Source organism: Telopea speciosissima, chromosome 10, assembly GCF_018873765.1.
Source record: "Telopea speciosissima isolate NSW1024214 ecotype Mountain lineage chromosome 10, Tspe_v1, whole genome shotgun sequence".
NCBI lineage: Eukaryota > Viridiplantae > Streptophyta > Magnoliopsida > Proteales > Proteaceae > Telopea > Telopea speciosissima.
Genome location: NC_057925.1, coordinates 53,841,707 through 53,863,798, shown reverse-complemented (window position 1 = coordinate 53,863,798; position 22,092 = coordinate 53,841,707). Strand labels below are relative to the sequence as shown.

Below are 22,092 nucleotides of genomic sequence, written 5' to 3'. Positions count from 1 at the left end.
GGAGGACGGAGCGAATATAAACAAGGCGGACGGCATAGGAAAGGAGTTTGCTATTCCATAGCTGGAGACGCTTGCGAATATTGTCCAGCATAGGAGCGCAATGATGCTTAGAGAGCCGAGCCGGAATGAGGGGAAGACCAAGGTACTTGACTAGGAGGGAGCCTAGGGTGAAGCCAGTTAGGTGAAGAAGGGAATCCTTATCTGAATCAGGAATACCAAAGAGAAAGATTTTGGATTTAAGGAGATTGATGCAGAGACCAGAGTGGGATTCAAAGAGATGAAGGGAATCCATGATAGCAGAGATAGATGAGTGAGAAGCTTTGGAGAAGATCATCAGATCATTAGCAAAAGCGAGATGGGTTAGATTGATATGCTTGCATTTAGGGATGGAAGAGATGAGGTGGAGGTCCGTTTTGGATTGGAGACTAAGGGAAAGGACTTCCAAAGCGATGGAGAAAAAGGAAGGGGGAGAGAGGACAGCCTTGGCGAATTCCTACTTTAGAGTGGAAGAAGCCAGCAGGGGAACCATTGACCAACACGGAGAAGGAGGGAGAAGAGATACAAGCATGAATCCAATGGACAAAGGCAGGGGGGAATCCCATTTGAGATAGCACTCCACAGATGAAGTCCCAGCGAAGGGAGTTAAAAGCTTTGTGGAGGTCAATCTTCATAAGGGCGGCCGGAGAATGAGATTACCCTGCACTACCTCCGAGCAGAAAATGATGTTGTCTGCAATGCTGCGGCCAGAAATGAAGGCGGATTGGTTCAGGCTAACAAAAGTGGGGATAACCGCCTTGATTCTGTTGGCTAAGATTTTGGCAACGAATTTGTAAATGAGATTGCAGAGGGAAATGGGCCTGAAATCCACGAGCGAGGTGGCCCCCTCTTTTTTGGAGATGAGGCAGATGAAAGTCTGATTGACCTGGGCTAGCTGGCTAGGCTTGTAGAAGAAGCTACGGATGGCTTTGAAAAGGTCTCCTTTGATGGAGTCCCAATAGCTGAGGAAGAAACCCATATTGAAGCCATCGAGGCCAGGGGCTTTGTTGGACTTATGGGAGCGGATAGCCTTGGAGATCTCATCATCTGAGGGAATACTAATGAGGGAGTCCACGATCAGGGGGGTGAGGAATTTGTTGATGAGATCCGGGGGAATGGGGGGGGGGGGGCGGAGAGAGGGGGAGGATTGAAAAGATTGGCAAAGAAAGAGATGGAGGCAGATTTAATGTCGTGGACCGAAGTGAGGGGGAATCCATCAGAGGAGTGAAGAAGGGTGATGGAGTTAGAATTGAGGCGGGCTTTCAGAGATCTGTGGAAATAATCAGAGTTAGAGTCTCCCAACTCAAGCCACTTGATGCGAGTCTTTTGGCGCAGGAAGCTTTCCTCAAGGGAAGAAAGGGAATACAATTCCTCAGAGAGGGACTTTTCCTTAGAGGCAAGAGAAGGGTTGACAGGGTCAGATTGAAGTCTAAGTTGGATGGAAGAGAGATTAGACTTGCAAGAGGAAAGCCTGGAATTGATGTTACCAAAGGTGGAGAGATTCCACCTTTTCAGGGCACCTTTGGTATTTCAGAGCTTCCTGGAGAAAGCAATGAGGGGAAGGGAAGGAGAGGAGACCGGGATGCGCCAAGCCTTGAGGACGGTGGGAAGGAAGAGGTGGTAGGAAGTCCACATGTCAAAAAATTTGAATGGCTTGGGGCCAAAAGAAGTGTAGGAGTGGATTTGGATGTGGCAGGGGCAGTGATCAGACAGGCCTTGAAGAAGGAAATTGGCTAGAGAGTGGGGGAAGGAAGAAAGCCAAGCCTCATTAGAAATGAAGCGATCAAGCTTGCAAGCGATGCGGTCGAGGCCAGAGCGGCGGTTGTTCCAGGTGAGGGGGGAACCAGTCCACCGAAAGTCATCAAGGCTGAGATCTTCTAAGCACTCATTAAAAGCAAGGACGGAGGGAGAATGAATAGGTCTACGGCCAAGTTTCTCAACTTGGGAGCGAACCACATTGAAGTCTCCACCTAAGCCCCAAGGGACAGAGTCCAAGGAGGGCTTGAGGAGGGAGAGGTCATGCCAAAGAGACACATGCTCGGTAGCAAGGTTACTGGCATAGACGACCGTCAAAAGGAAGGAGGTAGGGGAGTTGGGGATGGAAAGGCTAAGATGGAGGAATTGGGAAGAGGAGTGGAGGAGAGAGGTGGTGATTTTGGACGGGTCCCAAAGGAACCAAATCCGACCAAGAGGGGAATTGTTGTAGTTGGAGAGAAGAGACCAGGAAGGAGTAATAGAGGCAGCAATGTGGGAAGCATTATCTTGTTGGACACGAGTTTCAAGAAGAGCACAAAAGGAAGAATGGGTGGACTTGATAAGGGACCTGATATCCTGATGTTTAGCCAGGGAATTAAGACCCCTGACATTCCAAAGGAATCCAGCAGACATGAGAACTAAGAGGGGAATGGCCGGGTGTGCACCGAAGGGGTGCTGCGATAGCGACGACGAGAGAAGATAAGAGCCGGGCAGCGAAGGAGTGGCCTGCGGGGGGGAGGGGAGTTGAAACCGGGGGGTAAGGAGGGAAGGAGGGGTAAGTGGGGGAGGGGGGTTTTCCGAGAGAGAGGGGAAGGAGATGGACCTGGTGAGAGAATGGGAAGGGGGGGTTGGGGAAGAGTTTGTGGTAGAGGTAAGCATGGGGCGGACAGATGGGCAGGTTATAGGAAAAGAAGGATTGGGCTTGGGCTGGGGGTAATAGGTCAAGAGGAGGGGTGGGTTGGGTTGAGGTAGGGATTAAGGATATAGTAAGGATGCTGGGCCGGGAGAAAAGGGGGGGGGGGGTTGGGCCAGGGGCAAGGATTGGGTGGATGGAGGGTAAAGGGTCACAGAGTTGGGAGGGGGATAATGGGCCTCGATGGTGGGCCGAAAAGGAGAAGGGGGAGTAGAGGCTAAGGGTGTTTGCTCAAAAGGAACGGCATAAAGGGGGGTAGAAGAGCTAAAGTCGTTAATGGGTGGTGACGTGTTGGGGTTAGGGAGTAGAGGGGGTAGTGAGGGTAAGAAGGACAGAGAAGTGGAGGGTAAAAGGGGAAGAGGGGGTAAAAAGGGTAAAAAGGAGGGATAAGTAGGGGGTAAAAGGGGAAAAGTAAGGTTAGAGGGACGAGAGGACAAAAGGGGGGGTATTCAAAAGAGGGGCTGAAGCAGTCTGAGACTGCGCAGTGTAGGAGGTGATTTCGCGAGAATGGTAAGGGGAGCAGTCCTATAGCAGGGGTTCGACTGCGATATCGACGACTTGACTAATCTCAGTTTGGGAGTTGCACAACGTCCCAGTGGTGGTAGGTGAAGAGTCAGAGGCTCTTCCAAGCTCAGAGGGGAAATCTGTGGCCTGGTACATCACTGTGCTTGCGCAGATGCAGAGAGTCAAAGCAGGAGGATCTTTGATGGCCAATTTGTCAACTTGCTCGATGATCGAGGAGTTTGGCATCTGCAAGGGTTGTAGGGCGAGAGCCTGGGAAATCTCGGTGCTTGGGACAGGTGTATTTCCAGAAATAGCAGCGGCATAGAAGACGACGATGGCGGTGGAACTTCGAGGACGACGGCTAGGCCGGCGAAGCTAATATTGGTTTCGCTTGGGGGTTCTACCACGATGCATTGAAGGAGAAGGATCTTCGATGGGCAAGGCTTCGATGGCGGAGACTTCGTTGAGAGAGGAAGTCACAGCAAGAAGATGATCGTCCTGCGAGGCAGGCTATTTGTCTTCTGGAGCAGTTGCTGCAGAGGCAGGGCAGGTAGTGTTTGAGTGACCAAAAGATTTGCATTGATGATAGTGAGGGGGCAGCCATTCGTATTGCACAGGCTGTTCAAACCTGAAGCCATCTTCTTCTTTGATAGAGATGGATGAAGGGGGAGGGGAGTCTGCTGAGATGTCAACACAGAGTCTCGCATACGAAAGCCTATGTTGTTTGAGAGTGCGCAGGTCCGTGCAGAGAGGAATGCCCAGGACAGAGCCAATGCGGCTGAGGCTCTCAGTGGTCCAGTAGTGAGGGGTAAGCCAGGGAGAGTGACCCACAAGGGAATGGTGTTGAAGTCGACCTTGTGGAGAAGGAGATGAGGCTGCCATTGACGAAGAAAAATTGGTTTGGTTCCCACCATCCAACGCGCGAGACTTGGCTTCTTCAGAGAAAAACTTGAATAAGAACACTCCAGAGTCGAGGAGATGGATATCAAGCATCCTAGCTGTTTTCCATTGCTTGGTGAGGGAGGCTTGGACCATGGAGAAAGAAGGCCGAGCACCCAAGAAATGACCCACAAGGCAGGAGGTCCATTTCGAGAGTTCAGGGGAGAGAATGGACATGGGACAGAGGGCGAAAGGAATGCCATTTTTAGTGAGGGGTTTTGAATAATGGAGGGGAAGTATCAATCTGAGAAGGAGGAGTCTGACGTAAAAGGGGGGACCAGGAGGTAGAGGGGGGGGGGTGATCGGAATGGTAGGGGTTGGAGACGCAGCAGTGGAAGGTGGGGGTGAGGGGGAAATGACAGCGGAGGGGTTGCCGGGGGAATCAAGAAGGGGTGACGGTGAGGGCAATGGCGGATGAGGGCTAGCAGGAGCCAGGAGGGGGGGGGGGACAAGGAAGGTTCATGACTCATCCATCCGAGGACCTTATATATCTTACTCGTAGGAATCTAGAATTTAAAGTGCTTTATAAAATATTAAAAAAATCTTGTTGTAAACAAAATGAAAGAAATTATAATCTTTTTTATGCCCTTTTAGCATAACACACTTCATTCAAGTTTTAATAAAGGTAAAATCATGTCATTCACGTATGTTCTTGAAAGTTCTTTCAAATTATTCTGAAAATCCACTTTTAACCCATCTTTTATTTTCTTTTTGGGATTGGTGTGTGGTTTGTGTGATTACACTTTCATCAAAAAAAAAAAAAAAAGATGTAATTGTTTTTATTATTTATTATTAGAGGGAGGATTTCATATGACACCAGCGTGCACTTTTTGCATCAATAGAGGGCATTTTTCAAGGAAAGAGGTTGTAGGATCCATAAGTTCGATGTGAAAGGACATGCTCAAGAATATGTATATTATTTTTAAGGGGAAGATTTTCTACAAAGGCTGTGTAAGAAGAAAACTGCACACTACACTGATGACAAGTTGGAAAATGTAAAAATGATATCTTTTTTATGGGGTCCACATCTTTATGGGGTCCACATCAACGTACATGATCAAAATAAGAGAAAGTGAGAGAATGCTACTGTGGGCTCCATTTTGTATTATGTGAAATATAAAAGAATCTTACAAGGGCCAAGCAACCTATTTCCCAACCTTTTAAGCAGGGATGTAACGGTTGTAAGTAAGCACTAAGACTGTAAGATTCGACGAGAGAGAGACACTATCTCCTCTCATTTTAAAACTGTCGTTATCAAGGTTCGAAGTTGCAGGGCCAGGGAGTGGACGGGATATAATTGCCTTAAACTCTTCCGTTTCCGCGAGCTCCAGTCCTCCGCTTCTGTCTATTCTCTGTTTGGCATTCACTAGTTTTTTTTTGATAAAGTCGGCATTCACTAGTCACTCCTAGAAACCCTAGCGAAATTTACAGGAGAAATATGGCACATGGCGGCTATGGCAAACGGAGAGTTGCCGAACGGAGACCTGTTAGTCGTCGGTCGAAGGGGTTAGGTGTCGAGAAGAAGCATAAATCCGTATCTATCAAAAACCAGATTCGATCGACTGAGCGAATGCTACGCAAGGTACTTAAATCCCTGTCTTCTCGTAACCTATTCACTTTGTCCTAAGATTTTTTTTTTCTTTTAAGTTTTTGTTGGTTGTTACTTGTTTCGGTCGTGTAATTCTGGAATGGCTTTCGTGTGTTTTTGTTTTTTTCTCAGTATTGCCTGTGTTTCTAGTTTTTTGATATGCCTTCGAGGCTTTCGGGGCAACCATTACTCGTAGTCTACGGGAAAAGCATTCTACCTTTGCTCTTTATTACCCATTTTGACAAACGAGTGACCGTTAGATGCCAGTTCCGAACTGTGGCACTGGTCATATGGGCGTTTTCTATGTTGGTGTTGAACTACTTCGCATTGTGGGGTGTAATGCATGCAGAGCCTCCAGTGCAATATACTTATGGCATGATTGTAATAGTTTTGGGATCAGCAAAATATACTTTGTTATTTGTTCCAGGATCTTCCTCCGGGGGTCAGAGAGGTTCAAGAGAAGAAGTTGGAACAGCTCAAGAAGCAACAAGATATACAAAATCGCTTGGCTGTGGAGCGTAAAATATTTCTGCGGGACAGAAAGATTAAGTTTTTTGGTATTCCTTTTCAATCTTAAACACAGTTCATGTGAAGGAGTTTGAATGATCTTCTATTTGGTTCACTATTTATTTATCTCTTCTCCCGATTCCTGAAATATTTCTCTAAATTAGAGAGAAGAAAAATTGAGAGGAGAATAAGGCGTTTGGAAAAACTTCAGCGTGCTGCATCTGATCACAACCAGGAGGCAGATATTGCTGACCAGCTGTCCAAATTGAAGGAAGATCTTGAATACGTGAGGGTAAGCTCTATTCTGGACCATTTGATGCGTGTGAATATGTTACATTTAAACCTTGAGTTGGGGGTGGTGGGTTTTGGGGGGGGGGGGGGGAGGAATGTCCAATTACTTAATGATTTCCAGATATAGTTGCACCTACATTATGGCTGCAGTTATCTGCATGGGTACTTGTGTCCTCTGTGGTAAGACGAGTCATGGGAAATATTAACTCTACAAAATAGTTTTTAATATCATTTTTGCCCACCCCCTTCTCTAAATGCAGTTCTTTCCCAAAACCGAGAAATATGTTTCTCTATTCATCGGAGGCAACGATGCAGACATGGTTGATCGTAGAAACAGGTTGCGCAAACAGATTAAAGCCAATATCATGGCTGCGGCAGCTAGCGGCAAGGACTTAGAAGGTAGTTTCTTTATACTACTCTTAGTAGCATCACAGTATGGTCTAAAATTCAATCTATTTGTCAATGTGTTGTTGCCAGCAGGTCAGGCCAGACTTTTTTTTTTTTGTTGATAGATGATAGAGGTTTTATTAAATGAAAAAATCACTGGAATACAGGAGCTAGTATACATTAACAACAACAAAGAGGCATAGGACAAACCCACAAAGAAGGGCTACATCACAGTTAAGGGAGTACAAGGATTGTCTAAGCACACACCCCTTTTTTTAGCTGACACTTCCACCAAGGAATTAACAGATCTCATCCTCCAAGAGAGAAATCTCCTTACAGTTTTTTTTTTTTTTTTTTTTTTGGGGTGGGGTGGGGGGGGGGGGGTTACATTAATGCAGTTATACCTGCCTTCTTTAAAAAGAAAGGAAGGAATCCCTCCGTATACCATGATCAGAGAAAAAGGGTAAATTTTAGAATTTTTAGGGAATTTACTTGTCTTCATATACTTTTTTTTTTTTTTTTTGGGGGGGGGGCGCTATTTCCACCCATCCTATATATGGGCTATACTGGTTAGCTACATTGCCTATTAAGTTTATTAGCACTAGGATAATGCCAGATGAATGAATGAAAAGCATCATAATGCCTAGCAACAAGGACCAGGAACATATTTTAGATTCCACCAACTCTACTTTGATCTATCCAATTAGCCATGATATGATATTTTTTGAGTGATTGGGAACAAAGTAAGACAGAAAACAGGACTGTCAAGAAAATGACCTTGACGCTTATGATAAGGAAATCAAGTATTTGAAGCCATTTTCTCAGGTCAATGATGTAGATGTTTTTTTAAGGCAACAAAAATGTTATTCAATGTTATTCCAAAAACTGTCATCCTCAACTCACTAATGCAGTATTGTGCTCATATGCAAAAAAATACACACATCTACAAAAGATTAGGCCTTAGTAGTTGACCACTAGTTATGACCAAAGATCTTTGCATCAGCACCAGCAAACTCCATAGATGCACAGGGCAATCCAGTTGGGTGGAACTGATGTCTGTGCATAATCTGGTAATGCCTCAAACAGTCTTCTATTCCCTTCATTCAATAACACCGAAATGACAGCAAAGGAGTTAGTTTCCATAGCATGCGACTTTTGGAGATTCATTGTAACTTTGATCAAGAACTAAAAGTAGCTTGGTTCAGATGGTTCTTAGTTTTCACTTTGTTTACTCAAATAAACATATGTAATATATCCACATCGTAGCAACAGAGAAACTTACAATCAGCCCTTACACAGCTTGAAGAAGAGGAGAGAAGGAGAGAAAAAGAGAGAACAATGGAAGAAGAAAGGAAAAACTATGGACCACGATAGGATTCAGATTCACCTATCATGGTCAATCCCCAACACTTAGAACAAAAGGTAATTGAGTCTTAGTAGGAAAGCTACTAAGGGTATATGTCTAATTACAAGCATAGTTCGAAATCTCACTGAAATTTCGGATATTTCGGCTAGGCCGAGATGAGATACTATGTCGAAATGTAAAAATGCAATATTTCAGAAATTTCAGTCATCTCGTTTTGGACTTACACGGTTTTGAATGAGAGAAAGAAGTGAGGAATCCTCTTTTCGACTCTGACCCTCCCACTCTAGTTGTTGCTTTTCTTTCTATTACTTATAAAGTAGCTGCTTCAGCTTCAGCCACTCGAATTTTCGATATTCCTTTTTATTTCTCATCAAACGAATGGCATCTTCTTTTGGAAATCCTAGCTATTCTTAGCATGATATTGGGGAATCTCATTGCTATTACCCAAACAAGCATTCGGTCTAAAAAATGCACTGTTTCGTCAATATTTCAGTTATTTTGGTCATCTCTTTCGGTATTTCAATCATTTCGACATTTTACACCCCGAAATGGCCAAGCAAAACTCATAGAAAAAATACAATATTTCGGTGAAATTTCGGTATCTCGGAAATTTCGGTCTGGCCGAAATGGCCTTCGGAGACGAGATTTAATACCATGATTACAAGGACAGTAAATAACTAAACTAAAAGAATAACTAAACCCAACTTAAACACTACTCTACAACTAAACATAAAACACGATAGGGACACTCCCTCTATCTTGAGTAACCTTTAACACATATCTTATCAGTTCCCCTCAAGCTAGAGCATATAATTCACCCATGCTCAACTTGGAACAGCCCTTCCGAAAAGTAGGACTAAACAAAGTCTTGGTAAACATATCACCCAATTGATCTACAGAAGAAACAAATGGAGTATCTATCAACTTCATTACTGCAATCAACTTCCTCATTACTACATTCCTTACAAAGTGACAATCAACTTCAATGAGTTTGGTCCTTTCATTAAACACATGGTTACTGGTAGTATAGATAGCGGCTTGATTATCACTCCACATCTTCATCAGTTTAGTAACCGGAAACCCTAACTCTTGAAGTTATGATTTCACCCACCTCAACTCGGCTACAGTATGAGCCATAGCCCTAATACTCAGTCTCTACATTGGGAGTGATTGGGTCTAGCCACAATTGTTTGCTTCTTGCTTCTCCTTGTGACAAGATTGCCACCAATGAACGTACAGTAACTTGTGGTAGACCTTCTATCACCGTCAACACCAGCCTAGTTTGCATCACAGTACCTAACCAAATCAATATGCTAATGAGGTCAGCAAACGACTTCATTTCCTGGAGCTCTCTTATGATACCTTAATATTCGACATGTTGCCTTCCAACGAGTCTTCGTAGGTGATTCTATAAATTGACTAATAACTCAAAAAGCAAAGGATATGTCTAGTCTAGTAATAGTAAGGTAAATAAGTTTCCCTACTAATCTCTTGTACCAGTGTTTACCATCAAATTCCTCGTCATCATTTGTCCCAAATTTTTGGTGTGGATCCATAGGAGAATCAACTGGTTTAGAAGCAAACATACTAGTTTCGGACAACAGGTCTAACACATATTTTCTTTGTGACAGACTAATCCCTTTCTTACTTTAAAGCACTTCAATACCAAGAAAATACTTGAGGGCACCCAAGTATTTCATCTGAGAATGCTATTGTAGATAGGATTTCACCTCTGTAATCCCAGATGCATGATGCATCATCCCCATATATGATAATATCATGAACACCACCAATACAATCACCCTAGAATCCTGGTGACAAATAAATATGGTGTGATTAGAATAACACTGTGGGCGCACTGAGTACTAATCGAACTGAATTTATTGAACCCAGCTCTAGGTGACTGTTTTAAACCATAAATTTCCTTGTGCAACTTACAAATTCTGTGAGCATTCTCCCCCTAAGCAACATACCCTGTAGGTTGCTCTATATACACCATCTCGTGTAGATCATTCATTATATAAAAATGCATTCTTGATATCCAACTGATGGCCAGTCTAAATTCGAAGGTAAGGAAATGAGCATACGAACCCAATTAAGGCAAGCAATAGGAGAGAAGGTCTCAAAGCAATCCTCTGAGTATAACCCTTCGCAAGTTACAACCAAACGGGCTTTAAGCCGTTCAGCTGAGTGGATTGTACTTAATGGTGTACACCCTACGACATCGCATAAGATCCTTACCTGGAGGTAAATCCATCAGGGTCCATGTCTGGCAAGAAATCAAGACATCCATTTCCGTTTCAACCACTTTCCACCCAGGATGAGACAAGGCCTCGTGATGAATTTTAAGAATGGAGTGGGTAGATAATGAGAAAGTAGAGCTATGGAAGGGAGAAGGAAGCCAGGACGGTGAGATATAGAAACAAATATTTCTATACGATAACCAGTCATGGATTTCTGAGTGCAAGAACCGGTACCTTTGCGAAGAGCAACTGGTAAGTCATCAAAAGATGAGGAGAAAGTAGGATCGTGGCCAGGAGGATCTGATCGTGTTATGGGCTGTGAAACAGGAAGAACCGATATAGGCTGTATATGATGTTGATACATTTGCATTGGTACAGATGAGGCAATGGTTGGAGCATCATCAAATGGCACAAGAGTTGGAATAGGAGGTGCGTGGGCGTCTTTGTCCAGGGAAGAGCTAGTGGCAAAAGGTGTAAAATATGGAGTACTTTAAAAAAACCTTGGTGGGAAAGAAAATAATGGAGATTTTGGAAACAAAACAGAAAAGGGTGAATGGTGATCTAGTAAAGAAGATGCCATTCAGTTAATTAAATAACAAGCGGTGAGAATGACATCACACAAAAAATGTTTGGAAACATGCATACGAATGGTTATAGTTCCAATAAATTTCTGTTTTTACATTCAGCAACCCCATTTTGTTGGGGGGTGTATAAGAACAACTTGTTTGATGGATCATACAATGAGCAGAACAAAAAAGCAGATATCTCATGCTGAGTGTATGCAAGTGCATTATCAGATAAAATACTTTAATAGAAGCATCAAATTGAGTCTTTTTTTTTCACTATAAAAATCTTTAAGAACAGAAAGAAACTCTTAACAATCTTTCTACAAATACAACCATGTCAGACAGGAATGATCATCTGCAAAGTGACAAAATAAGAAAAACCTAACCTATTTATAACATGACAAGGACCCCAAATATTAGAATGTACTAAATAAAATTAAGGACTTCTAGACACACTACAAGATGGGAAAGATGACCAATGATGCTTCTCGAGTTCACACAAGGTGAGACACAGATTTGCAACTAGGTACCATATGCTGAAGTTTTGAAAATGATAGATGCCTCAACTGAAAGTGCCACTGAGTAGGAGAAAGACCACAAGAAATACTAGTAAGTGGAGGGTCCAACACAATTCAAATAATATAGCCCATCCTGCTCAAGCCCGCCATCAATCGTCGTCATTATCCGAAGGTCTTGAAAAACACAATAAGAGAAATAGAAGGTGACAAAACTATTAAGAGATTTAGTAAATTGACTGATTGATAAAGGACAAAGGTAATTGTGGTACATGAAGAATAAAGCATAGAATTATGGATGAAGTAGGTGAAACTATACCATGGCCAGTCACATGAGTAGAAGACCTAGGGGGCGTACCCAGTGTACGAGGCTCCCGGCCACTGTGGGATCTGGGGAGGGTCATAATGTACGCAGCCTTACCCCTGCTTTCGTAGAGAGGCTGTTTCCAGAAGACCTATTAGCAAGAATTGCAGGGGAAGGATTGTGAAAGTTGGATAAAGAAGAAAACAATTTTGACTTGCCTGTCATATGGTTAGAAGCACCGGAATCAATCATCCAAGGAGTGGAAAATGTGGTAGTAAGAAATGTTGATGTACTGGTGTGGGCTATAGTGGTTGTGGATGAGGAAGTAGCAATGGATGTAATGTAGAAAGGGTTCAGCTAAGAACCACTCTACAGTAGGATTGATGATAGGTTGCAACAGAACATCAAATTAGAAACAAAATCAGAATTAGAAAGTGGACAGAACCTCTATATTCAGCCAAGTGATGGGGGCTGAAATTCAGGTCGAGTGTAGGTCTAGGTAGGCTGGATTAGTCCTCCAAATTGGGGCTAATTCTGATGGCCTGATGTCAAGATATGTGCAGGTCACAGACTTGAAAATAGGAGGACTGTAACAAACTAACCAACCACCAGAATGGTGTCAAACTTGGATCGAAGGTGGATCTATGCAAGGACAGGTTGTGCTCGAAACAGCTTTCCAATTAGGCAGAGGGTTGCAGAGATCTGAGCCTCCAAAATTTTAGCAGAATCTGGGCTGAAAATAGAGCCACAGGTGTGTTTCAGTCCTTCTCTTGGTTGGGTGCAGCAGAAGCAATCCTTGGAAGTGATTGGGGGGTTGAATCTGGTCTTCAAAGGAGTCTTCACAGCAGCTTGTTGCAGTCAATAGGAAGCAGCAGTAGGGGAACTCGATTAGGTCAAGAGAGAAAAAGGTAGAAGAAGATAGAAGGTAAAGGGGGATAAGGAGATTCGGCTTTCTCAGCCCTAGGGGTTTTGGCTCTCACCTGCCAGGCCTCTCAGCCCTTCATCTACACAATAGGACAATTAAACTTTGCACAAAAGGCATATTCTCATTCATCATAATCATTGGTTGGGGGGGGGGGGGGGCTCTAAGGCCATTACATATTTATGGGCAGCTATGCTTGCCTTAAAGATTGTGTAGAATAGGTCATATCAGTGTATATATATATATTTTTCAGCTTACACCACCAACCTAGGGTCCTAAGTCAAACTACCATTTTGGGTGTGATTTGTAAAAAACTAAGGGTTCCACCATGTTTATAGGGCCGAAATAGACTGTCTTACAAGTTTCATGACCTAATTAGGTCATTTGGCCACTGAAACCAAGGGCCAAAATTTGACATAAAAATGTACCAACTCAGTCGAGATCTCGCCCAGTTACCGAGACAACTCGGTTTTTTGGCTGACCGAAACCAGCCAAGATACCGAGACCTCGAACCTTGCTTGCAGATCCTCGGTGGAAAGAGGCCATGCTTGAGGAGATGAAGGAACTTGGAAAAAATGACACCTAAGAGTTGGTTTTTTCCCCCAAATAAGAGACATGTGAGTTACAAGTGGGTTTTCACTGTGAAATAGAAGCTGGATGGAACTGTGAGCTGATACAAAACCAAACTATAAATAGAAGCTGGATGGAACTGTGAGCAGATACAAAGCCAGACTTGTTGCTAGAGGATTTACCTAGACCTATAGCGAAAATGAATACTATTTAGGCTCATTCTTTCCTGTGCAGTCAATCTGGGATGGGATCTGCAACAGCTTGATTGTTAAGAACGTGTTCATGGTGAACTTGAGGAAGAAGTCTATTTGGAGATTCCACCTGGTTTTTCTTGCTAGAAAAAACTCGGGGAAAAGTTTGCAAATTGGAGCGGATGCTATATGGGCTAAAACAGGCGCCTAGAGCTTGGTTTGGAAGGTTTCACCGTTTCACAAAGCCATGGTGTTAGTCGGCTAGACACAGTGACGCTGATCACACTCTGTTCATCAAACGCTCAGGTGATAAGATCAAAGTTTTTATCGTTTATGTCGACGACATTGTGGTTACTCGAAGTGATCCTGCCGAAATATCCCAGTTGAAGGCTTTACTTGGGTAAGATATTTGAGATTAAGGATCCTGGGTCGAAGTCCCCACCTCATGCTGGTTCCGTATCCAAGTCGAAGCCAAAGTCGCACAGTATCCTCCTTTGATTCCGCCATTTTCTTCACACTTTTTCTTCTCTAGTTCAAGTAACAGAGTCCAAATCCAAACAGTAACCCTTCTCCTCACCCCAACCCTTCACGATTCTTATGTTCTTTCTTTTTATTTTTTTAGTTTTCCCATTATATCCCCAAGTACCCTTTTATTTTAATTCCCTTTCTAATCCTATTTCCCACCTTGCCTCTCCCCACTTATTCATTAATCTGCGTAGTTGTTATTTTTTTCTTCTTTTTCTAGAGTTGCCCCCTCCTTTCTATTCTTGTTCTACTTTGTTTTTCTTTTTATTAGCTTCCAAGTTTACCCCTCCCCAATTCACATCCTTACGTTACACCACACTTCTTTTCTTCTCTTTAGTTTGCAGTCCAATAAATTACAATTATGCCATTGTTATCATAAACCTACTACATCATGGAGGCTGATCGATGCGATTTACTCCTTTCGATTAGGTGATGGGTTCCGTAAATTGCAAACATAACTTTTTTATTTGAAGACAAGTTTTCGGGGACTTGCCAATATTAACAACAATTTCTATGATAATCATAGTTGTCAAGGCGTCGCCTAGGTGTCCAGGCGCCTTGGTCGCCTTACCCGCTTAATTGGTATCGCCTTAAAATTGGACCTTCTCCAACGCCTTGGGTCGCCGAGACTCCGTGACAACTATGATGATAATACGGTGCGATCAAGGTTGCAATTGAAGAATTGATCGATGGTCCGATTTCAATTGTGAAATCCCACAATCAGATTCTCATTAAGGAGATGTTGGTTGCTAACGACCATCAGAAGATCGTGATGGTTGATCATGAGATGCGCTGGATCATCGCCCCATCAAAGTCAATATTTGTGGATGCCGATCAATTGGTGCTGATTCTCTCGTTTTACAAAACTTGTGGGCGAGCTTTTCTCAACATCAAGGGAATTGATGCAGATACACTGCCTTGGACTGACCCAAACCCATTTAGGTATCCAGATGGAGATGAAACGGGTCCAGTTTGAGTTTTTAGATCTAGTAGGATTTTAGGAATTTATGTTATTTGGGGAAATAATGTCTTTTAGTTAATTTTATTCTCTTTATTTTAGAAGTTAGCTACGTAGGGTATTTGGTTTCCCAATTGTTCTTAGTTTCCTTATTTGAATAAACTTCCTAGTTAGAGAGTTAGTCTTCATTTTTAGGAGTCTTTTATTTCTCTTTATATATGGTGTAATTCCCCATCGTTGAATAGATTTGAAAAGATGATTTGAGTTGATTGTGTTTGAGAGCCTGCATGGCTATGAGAGTGTGAATTTCTTCTTCCCCCCCCCCCCCCCTCCTTTTCTTATGTGATTTCCTCTCCTCTCCTGCAACACTGAGTCCCCTTTTAGGTTTCCTCCTCTTCCCTAATCGGCCCTCACCAGGTGTTGCAATATGGATGTAACAGGGTAGAGTTGGTATCATCAATTTTTGGAACATTCTAGTATTGTTTGTCTTCTATTATAAATAAAGAGTGGCTGTGGTTATAATGACAGAAGCCAATTATTCCAAACTTGTGTCAGTTATGATGGAGCCACAAGTAGTATTAGAACCTGTTGAGGACAAATGAGTTTGTTTGCAATTGTAGTGGGTTACACTAGCGGCACACCGGCAGTATTGAGCTCCATACATTATGCATAGTTATGGATGAATTAGAGGATGGACGCATGTGGGTATCCTGTTTGCAGACAAATTAATTTTGATTTGTGAGATGAGAAAAAGGATAATTATTGAGTTAGCACTATGGAGTGATGTTCTGGAATCAGGTGGTAAGATTAGTTGCACTAAGATAAAGCATAAAGACTGCAGTTTTAGTAGATGTAAGAGCAGTTAGTGTTACTTTTTGCCACTAATCCATTAATAAACTCTTTTTTTCCTTTGTAATTTCTTTTACTCTATTAGGATTTTAGTTTTTTTCAGTGTCTTGAATTTGAGTCCATTTGTTTCAATGAATTTGTTTAAAGTTTATGGTTAGTATGCATCTGTTTTTCAGTGGTGTTTTTAAAGGGACTCTATCTATTGTCGGTGAAAACACATGATAATTTTTTTTACTTCAGGAAAAGCGACAATGGAGAATGATGCTTTCCGTTTTCCTCCTCTTCCACATAGCTGGTGCTATAGTTAAATCAGCCTTAGTTGTCACATGCTTGATTACACCATTTCTTTTTTATAGCTGTGGTTGCTTTATTTGTTGATTTACTTGTTTGCTTTCCCTATTACTTCAAAAACTGAAATGCTGGTCTAGTCCCTGCCCGCTCCCCCTTCATATCCTAGTCAATGAGGCACATTACTTGAGGATTTGATATCTTATTACATCACAAGGATCTACTATGAGAAGTACTAATCCGAAATTTCGTATAAACAATGCAAGTCAGCACTTGTATCCTGTAGGTTTCACACTGCATAATAGAAGCAATTTATCCAATGTTTCTTGGCCATGATTCTAATATGCTCTGTTTGTACCTTTGGCTTTTGAGATTCTCTAACCATTGATTTTCCTTTTTAATTCCCTTTGTAGAAACTGGAAGCGAGGATGATGGCCTTTTGGATATGAGTGAGGATGATTTCTTTTTGACTGGAAGCTCAAGTGATGAAGCGGATGCAGATGATGAGTGGACAGATAAGAGTACGAGGTATCATCATTTCAATTTATACATTTTTCAATTTAATATACTCGTTTTTGGGACAGTATTAATGATGCAATAAGGGTGTTCAATTGGGCCTATTGGGCATAGGAATTCTAGCCCATGGTTGGGTTCTATGAGCCTTGGGATTTTTATTTTGGGTTTGTTAATGTGATTTACGGGGGTACATGAAATTATTTTTAGGGATAAGTAGTCACATCTAGAAAGAGTCCTTTTAAGTGAAGTGTTTTTGTCAATTTAAGTTGGTTTAAACTTATTTGGCAGATTAAGAGTCATTGGTGGAGTATATTTCTGTTTTTGGGTCATTATATATGTAACAATCCCCCTTTTACGACTTGGATTGATTGGAATGGATTAGTTTCCTTGGTAATTGCCTTGTGTGGCTCTCTCCTTCTCTCTTGTTTTTTTTCTCTCATGAACTGGCTGATCTGGTGTGATTTCGTTTCTCTTCTCCCTACGGTATTACTCTCTCCTCTTCTTCTTCTCACTTGTTTTTCCAGATCTGATTTTGTCTTTCTTTGTTATTCTCTCCCTTTCCATCAACACCAACTTCAAATTCTAAAATCTAGGAGTGATCCTCCATACTTTCTCCCTTTCCTATTGTTCTCATCTTCTAGAAAATATTATTAATTTCTCACCCATTATTATACCGTTTTCTCTCTCTCTCTCTCTCTTTCTCTCCTTTCAATTGCTCCAGATCAATCTCCATTAATTGGGCTATTTAATTTCTGTTTTATTGCTGATATTTTACTCAAAATCCGGTAGCTGCTCTCTTAAAGTCTAACCGTTGGATTTGACATCAGATTTGATCTGAATCTAGCCTTTATCAAAGTAGATTCCTAGTGGTTGGCGGTTTGGAGAATCCAATCTCTTGGTCTGGAAGTTGGATTATCAATTTTTTAATAGATGCTAACTGTTCTCCATTATGGTTGCTGGTAAGGTTGCTTATTTTTATTTTAAGAACGACATCTTATTGTCCTCTTAATTGTATATATTCCCCGTGGACTGGAAAAAAAAAGTATAGTAATAGGCGAGAATTTAAGATCTAGGTACTACTTTGCTTTCGTGCTTTCTGCAAGAACCATCTTGTGGATCTCTGCCAGTCCAAATGACTGCTTATTTTGTAGAATTTGTCTATATTGAACTCCTTGATTTTTTGCAATTTCTCTATCAAGTTTAGATGTGAATTTCTCAATTTCCAAAATTTGAGAAAAGGGAGGTTGACTGTTGCTTCTAAGCTGAGGTGAATTTCCAAGTTGCCATTTTATCCATAAAATTTTTGTGAATTGATTAAAATAAGCATAGAAAGGATAACTTCAAAGTTTTTTTTTTTCTTTGTCAGAGAGCAAGCTTCAAGTGCTTCTGGGAAAGCAACATCTGGCATGTCTAGTGATGAAAAGAATCAGGTCCTCTAATTGATTTTGTCTTTGGCTCTTTTGAGATATATGTCACTGTCAGAGCACTACTTACTTCCGTTTTATTAATTTTGCAGAAACAGATGACAGCTCGAGCTCTTATGCCTCCTCCTCGGCCATCGACCAATTCATTTAGAAGTAAAAATCATGCTCAAAAAATGGTTGGAAGTTCATCAAGCCTGAAACCATCCATAGAGAAGGTTGCTCAAACAATGGTTGGAAGTTCATCGAGCATGAAACCATCCATAGAGAAGGTTGCAGTGTCTATATCAAGCAACAGATCTCATGGCAGGAGTGGCTCTTCCTCCAAAAGCTGGGGATCCTCCAATTCCCGGACGGGTCATAGTAGTAATCTAAGTTCCAATTCTGATGCCCACAAACCCCGAAGAAAAAGGAGGCCTAAAAAGAAGAAACAAGTTTGACTAATAAACTGCAGGCAAGTGTTAAGTTCCCATGTTGCTTCTCCTCCTCATGAATACAGATCTCCTTTTATTTGTTGTTTCTGCTTTTCATTATGCAGTGAACTATATGTTAAGGTATTACTACCATGATTTTGAAATGGCCAATGCCCTGCTTTGTACATATTAGAAAGTAAACACCCCATAGTCTAGATTTGCCTTCGATGCATGCCCTTGGGTATCCTAGTTTGCTATTCTTAATATGGGATTTTCTCCCCTCCCCCACCCCTGTTAATCCCCTGCAACTGCTTCACTCACTTCCGGGCAATTTTGCTCCTGCTGGCATTGGTGGTAGTTTTTAATTCATGGTAATAATTATGTCTTCTTTTCCATTTGGTGGGGAACAAACGTTTGTTTGGAGGCAGAAGAAATTTCTATTTCGTCCTAATGTAATACTGGTTTAAGAAAATTAAAACAGTACCAAACACAATCAAATCTCAGAGAATAAAGTTCCAGCTTAGGGAGAAATGTCATATAACAAAATCAAACCCTCAGATGGACCAGATATTCTAGTCGAGTTGTCCTTGTAAGTAGAGTGACCTTTGCTGAAAATTTCAGCAAAGTCCAGGGGGTTAGATCAACAGATAATAAGGAATCCTAGTTAGAGTAGGAGAAGGGCAAATCTGTCAATTTATATCTCAGATTAAAGAACAGGTTGCACACTTAACAATCTCCACATAATATCATTAACTACTGTTAGTTTCAGAACCAACAGAACAGACATTAACAGATATCGATTTCAGCAATTACAGTTATGGGTATTCAAATCTGAAGCAGAAGGGCACAGAAATGGAGATCTTAAATATCTCCAGATCAGCAGATTAGTTTCAGAACCAACAGAATAGACATTAATAGATATCGATTTCAGCAATTACAGTTATGGGTATTCAAATCTGAAGCAGAAGGGCACAGAAATGGAGATCTTAAATATCTCCAGATCAGCAGACCTGATCAGCACCAGGCCTTGGTCGAAGAACTCCCCTAGAATGATAATGAACACACCAAAGGAGAGGATGATTTGCTGTCAGATCTCCTTAACTGCCAATGTCAAAATTAACGAGACAAAAAACACTTGTACGTTAATTCTTTGACAGAATATGAAAGTTGCAGGAAACTAAGGATTACTTACTTGATCAATGAAGGAGAAGAAGGGAGAAGAACAAGAGTAAGGGTCAGAGTAGAGCACCTGGGCTTCCTACCGCAAGGTGTTTGGAAACACCAGCCAACCTTGATCAGACACAAGGGATTCTTCATGCAGGAAGGAGCAGCAGCTTCTGTTTTTTTTTAAAAAAAAAAACAAATTGTGGTCTTTAGAGACCCCCCATGGTTCCTTTTATTGACAATGAGAATCAAAGAGTTGGAGTTGGTTTGGGAAATCCCTAGTCCAATAAGAACACAGCAATCCCTTTTAAAGTCCAACTTATCTAAATAGACTTTAAAAAGGAGTTGTGGACCTAAAAGCAGTACAAGAAAGGACATAAATATCTAACTCAAATTGACCCAAAAACAAACCACCGATTCAACTGGACCAAACTTAAAACACTTAAACAAAAGAGAACTAACTTAAAACAAGAATTAAAAAGAGCTAAACATAATAGGCCACGCTAGGCTTGGCCTCTCTTGGTTCTCCTGTGGTAGGTCTTCAGATCTGCATCACTTCCACTCTACTGTATTTTACGATGGCTGCTAGATGCCTAGAAGTCAAAGAAACACAAGTTTTTTTTTTTTTTGGTAAAGAAAGAAACACAAGTTACTGTGAATCTGTGATCAGGAAAGTTTCATGGAGGTTAATAGGCTTGGTAGAGAGTATGGAATATTCTTGTGAAGGATAAAGTCTGAATGCTATTTTTTCAGAGGGTGAAAACAAAATGGCTGACCCATTTACCAATAAAAAGAAAAATTGCTCATGAACAAATGCCTACAAGTGTACATATATATATATTTTGCAGATTGATATGTTGTCCCCTGAATTTTTTCCCTGCGAGACGCATCTTTTATATTAATGAGCCTTGGAAAACCATTTCATCTAATGAATATTCAGGATATTTCACTGTTAGAAGGGGATATGTTTTAGTACTATATTCCAAATATCAATTACTTTTACTAGGTCATGTTCTGTGTATTCCATGTTCCCCAAGAAGTTGAAAGATGCATTAACATCGCTTCTTTGGTGTAAGACCATTCTAATTGTGGAGATTGATCGATTCATGATACACTTCATTGAGATGTAGTCCTCAATCTCAGCATGGGTGGGGCTGATTTCCTTTCAGGCTTGTGTTTCACTTTCATCCAAGGTCATCATGGCCTATGGTTGATTTTTGCCAGGCAGGTTCACGTTGAGCGTACACCTTGTTTGCCCTCTACTTGAGAACTTCTCTAGGAGTTCAGAGTAGCTTAGGATTTAAAAGGAGTTCATGTGAGGGGTTACATGTTGGACTTGGGATCCAAATTCAATGTTAAACCAGAAAAGGAGTGAGATTCCTTCCCTTGAAACTTATAATTCATGCCAACTGATGAACCGTCTTTCTAGCATGAGGTTATTTTTGTTTTAGTTTTTGAAGCAACTTTATTCTGTTTGTGCAGTAGTCTGTGTAGTAGCTGAATTTTTCCATTTATTGCAATTTTATCCTCAGGTATGAGTGAAGGACACTGTATGAGCATTTTGGGCCTCCTGGTGTCATGTAACCTCACTTTGATCGACTTAACCAGTTCTCTTATGATTGTACTATATTCAATCATATAATACCATTCTAACCATCAGATTGTTTTTTCCCGTCATCGGAGAAACAGATGGCCTGCAATTACTTGTTTCTATAGACATTAGCTTGCATGACACTCAGTTGAAAATAGTTTCATATATATGTAGACATCCATTATGTCTTTTTTTTTTTTTTTTTTTTGTGGTGTTGTGCGACAAGATTTTCTGCCATTTGATGATGTATAATTATTCCTGTAATTTTGTTAGGTGCTTCTAATCTATAGTGCTTCAGTATCAATCTTGTGTTATATTATTAGGAGTTTGAAGGAAGAGATGGTTGTAAGCATAGAAGGTGAATTCCCTCATCAAAATGTCAATTACCATGGATGTACTTTGATCACCATGCTCTGCATTTGTTAGTTACTTGTCCAGGAATTGATATACCTTTGATTTAGAGTGTAGGTACAAGATCTCGTGGACGCTGGTGACGTGTCACGGTGTTAAGGGGTAATTACCTAAAAGGGGTCGAGGTGTTTCCACCTTGAGACTTAATCCACCCATGTTAAAGGATGGTAAATGGGTAAAAATGGAATTGTCACCTAGATTAGGTACTAGGATTTGCAAATAATCTCCCTCTTTTGCAAGATGGAGGTTAAATTAGATTCAATTTCTTGTTGTATATTGTTATTTATATACATTATGCACCTAATTTATCTAGTTTAAGAGGTTTAGCTTATCTTTGTTAAGAGTTATGAACCTAACTA

The 22,092-nt window shown here is 41.3% G+C and overlaps 1 protein-coding gene across 2 annotated transcripts; it reads left to right on the top strand.

Moving 5' to 3' along the window:
* Positions 1-5,577: 5,577 nt before the first annotated feature.
* LOC122642785 (rRNA-processing protein EFG1) lies at positions 5,578-21,460 on the top strand. 2 transcript variants are annotated; one of them, XM_043836376.1, is made up of 9 exons: positions 5,578-5,729; positions 6,163-6,292; positions 6,407-6,534; positions 6,794-6,932; positions 16,631-16,745; positions 18,100-18,163; positions 18,250-18,372; positions 18,427-18,607; positions 21,412-21,460. In XM_043836376.1, the coding sequence occupies exons 1-8, from the start codon at positions 5,586-5,588 to the stop codon at positions 18,592-18,594; spliced, it is 1,011 nt and encodes a 336-aa protein (XP_043692311.1). In that variant the 5' UTR covers positions 5,578-5,585; the 3' UTR covers positions 18,595-18,607; positions 21,412-21,460. The 2 variants fall into 2 exon arrangements, with proteins under 2 accessions (XP_043692311.1, XP_043692310.1); XM_043836375.1 differs by having other exon boundaries at positions 18,427-18,608; positions 21,264-21,460.
* The last annotated feature ends 632 nt before the right edge of the window (positions 21,461-22,092 follow it).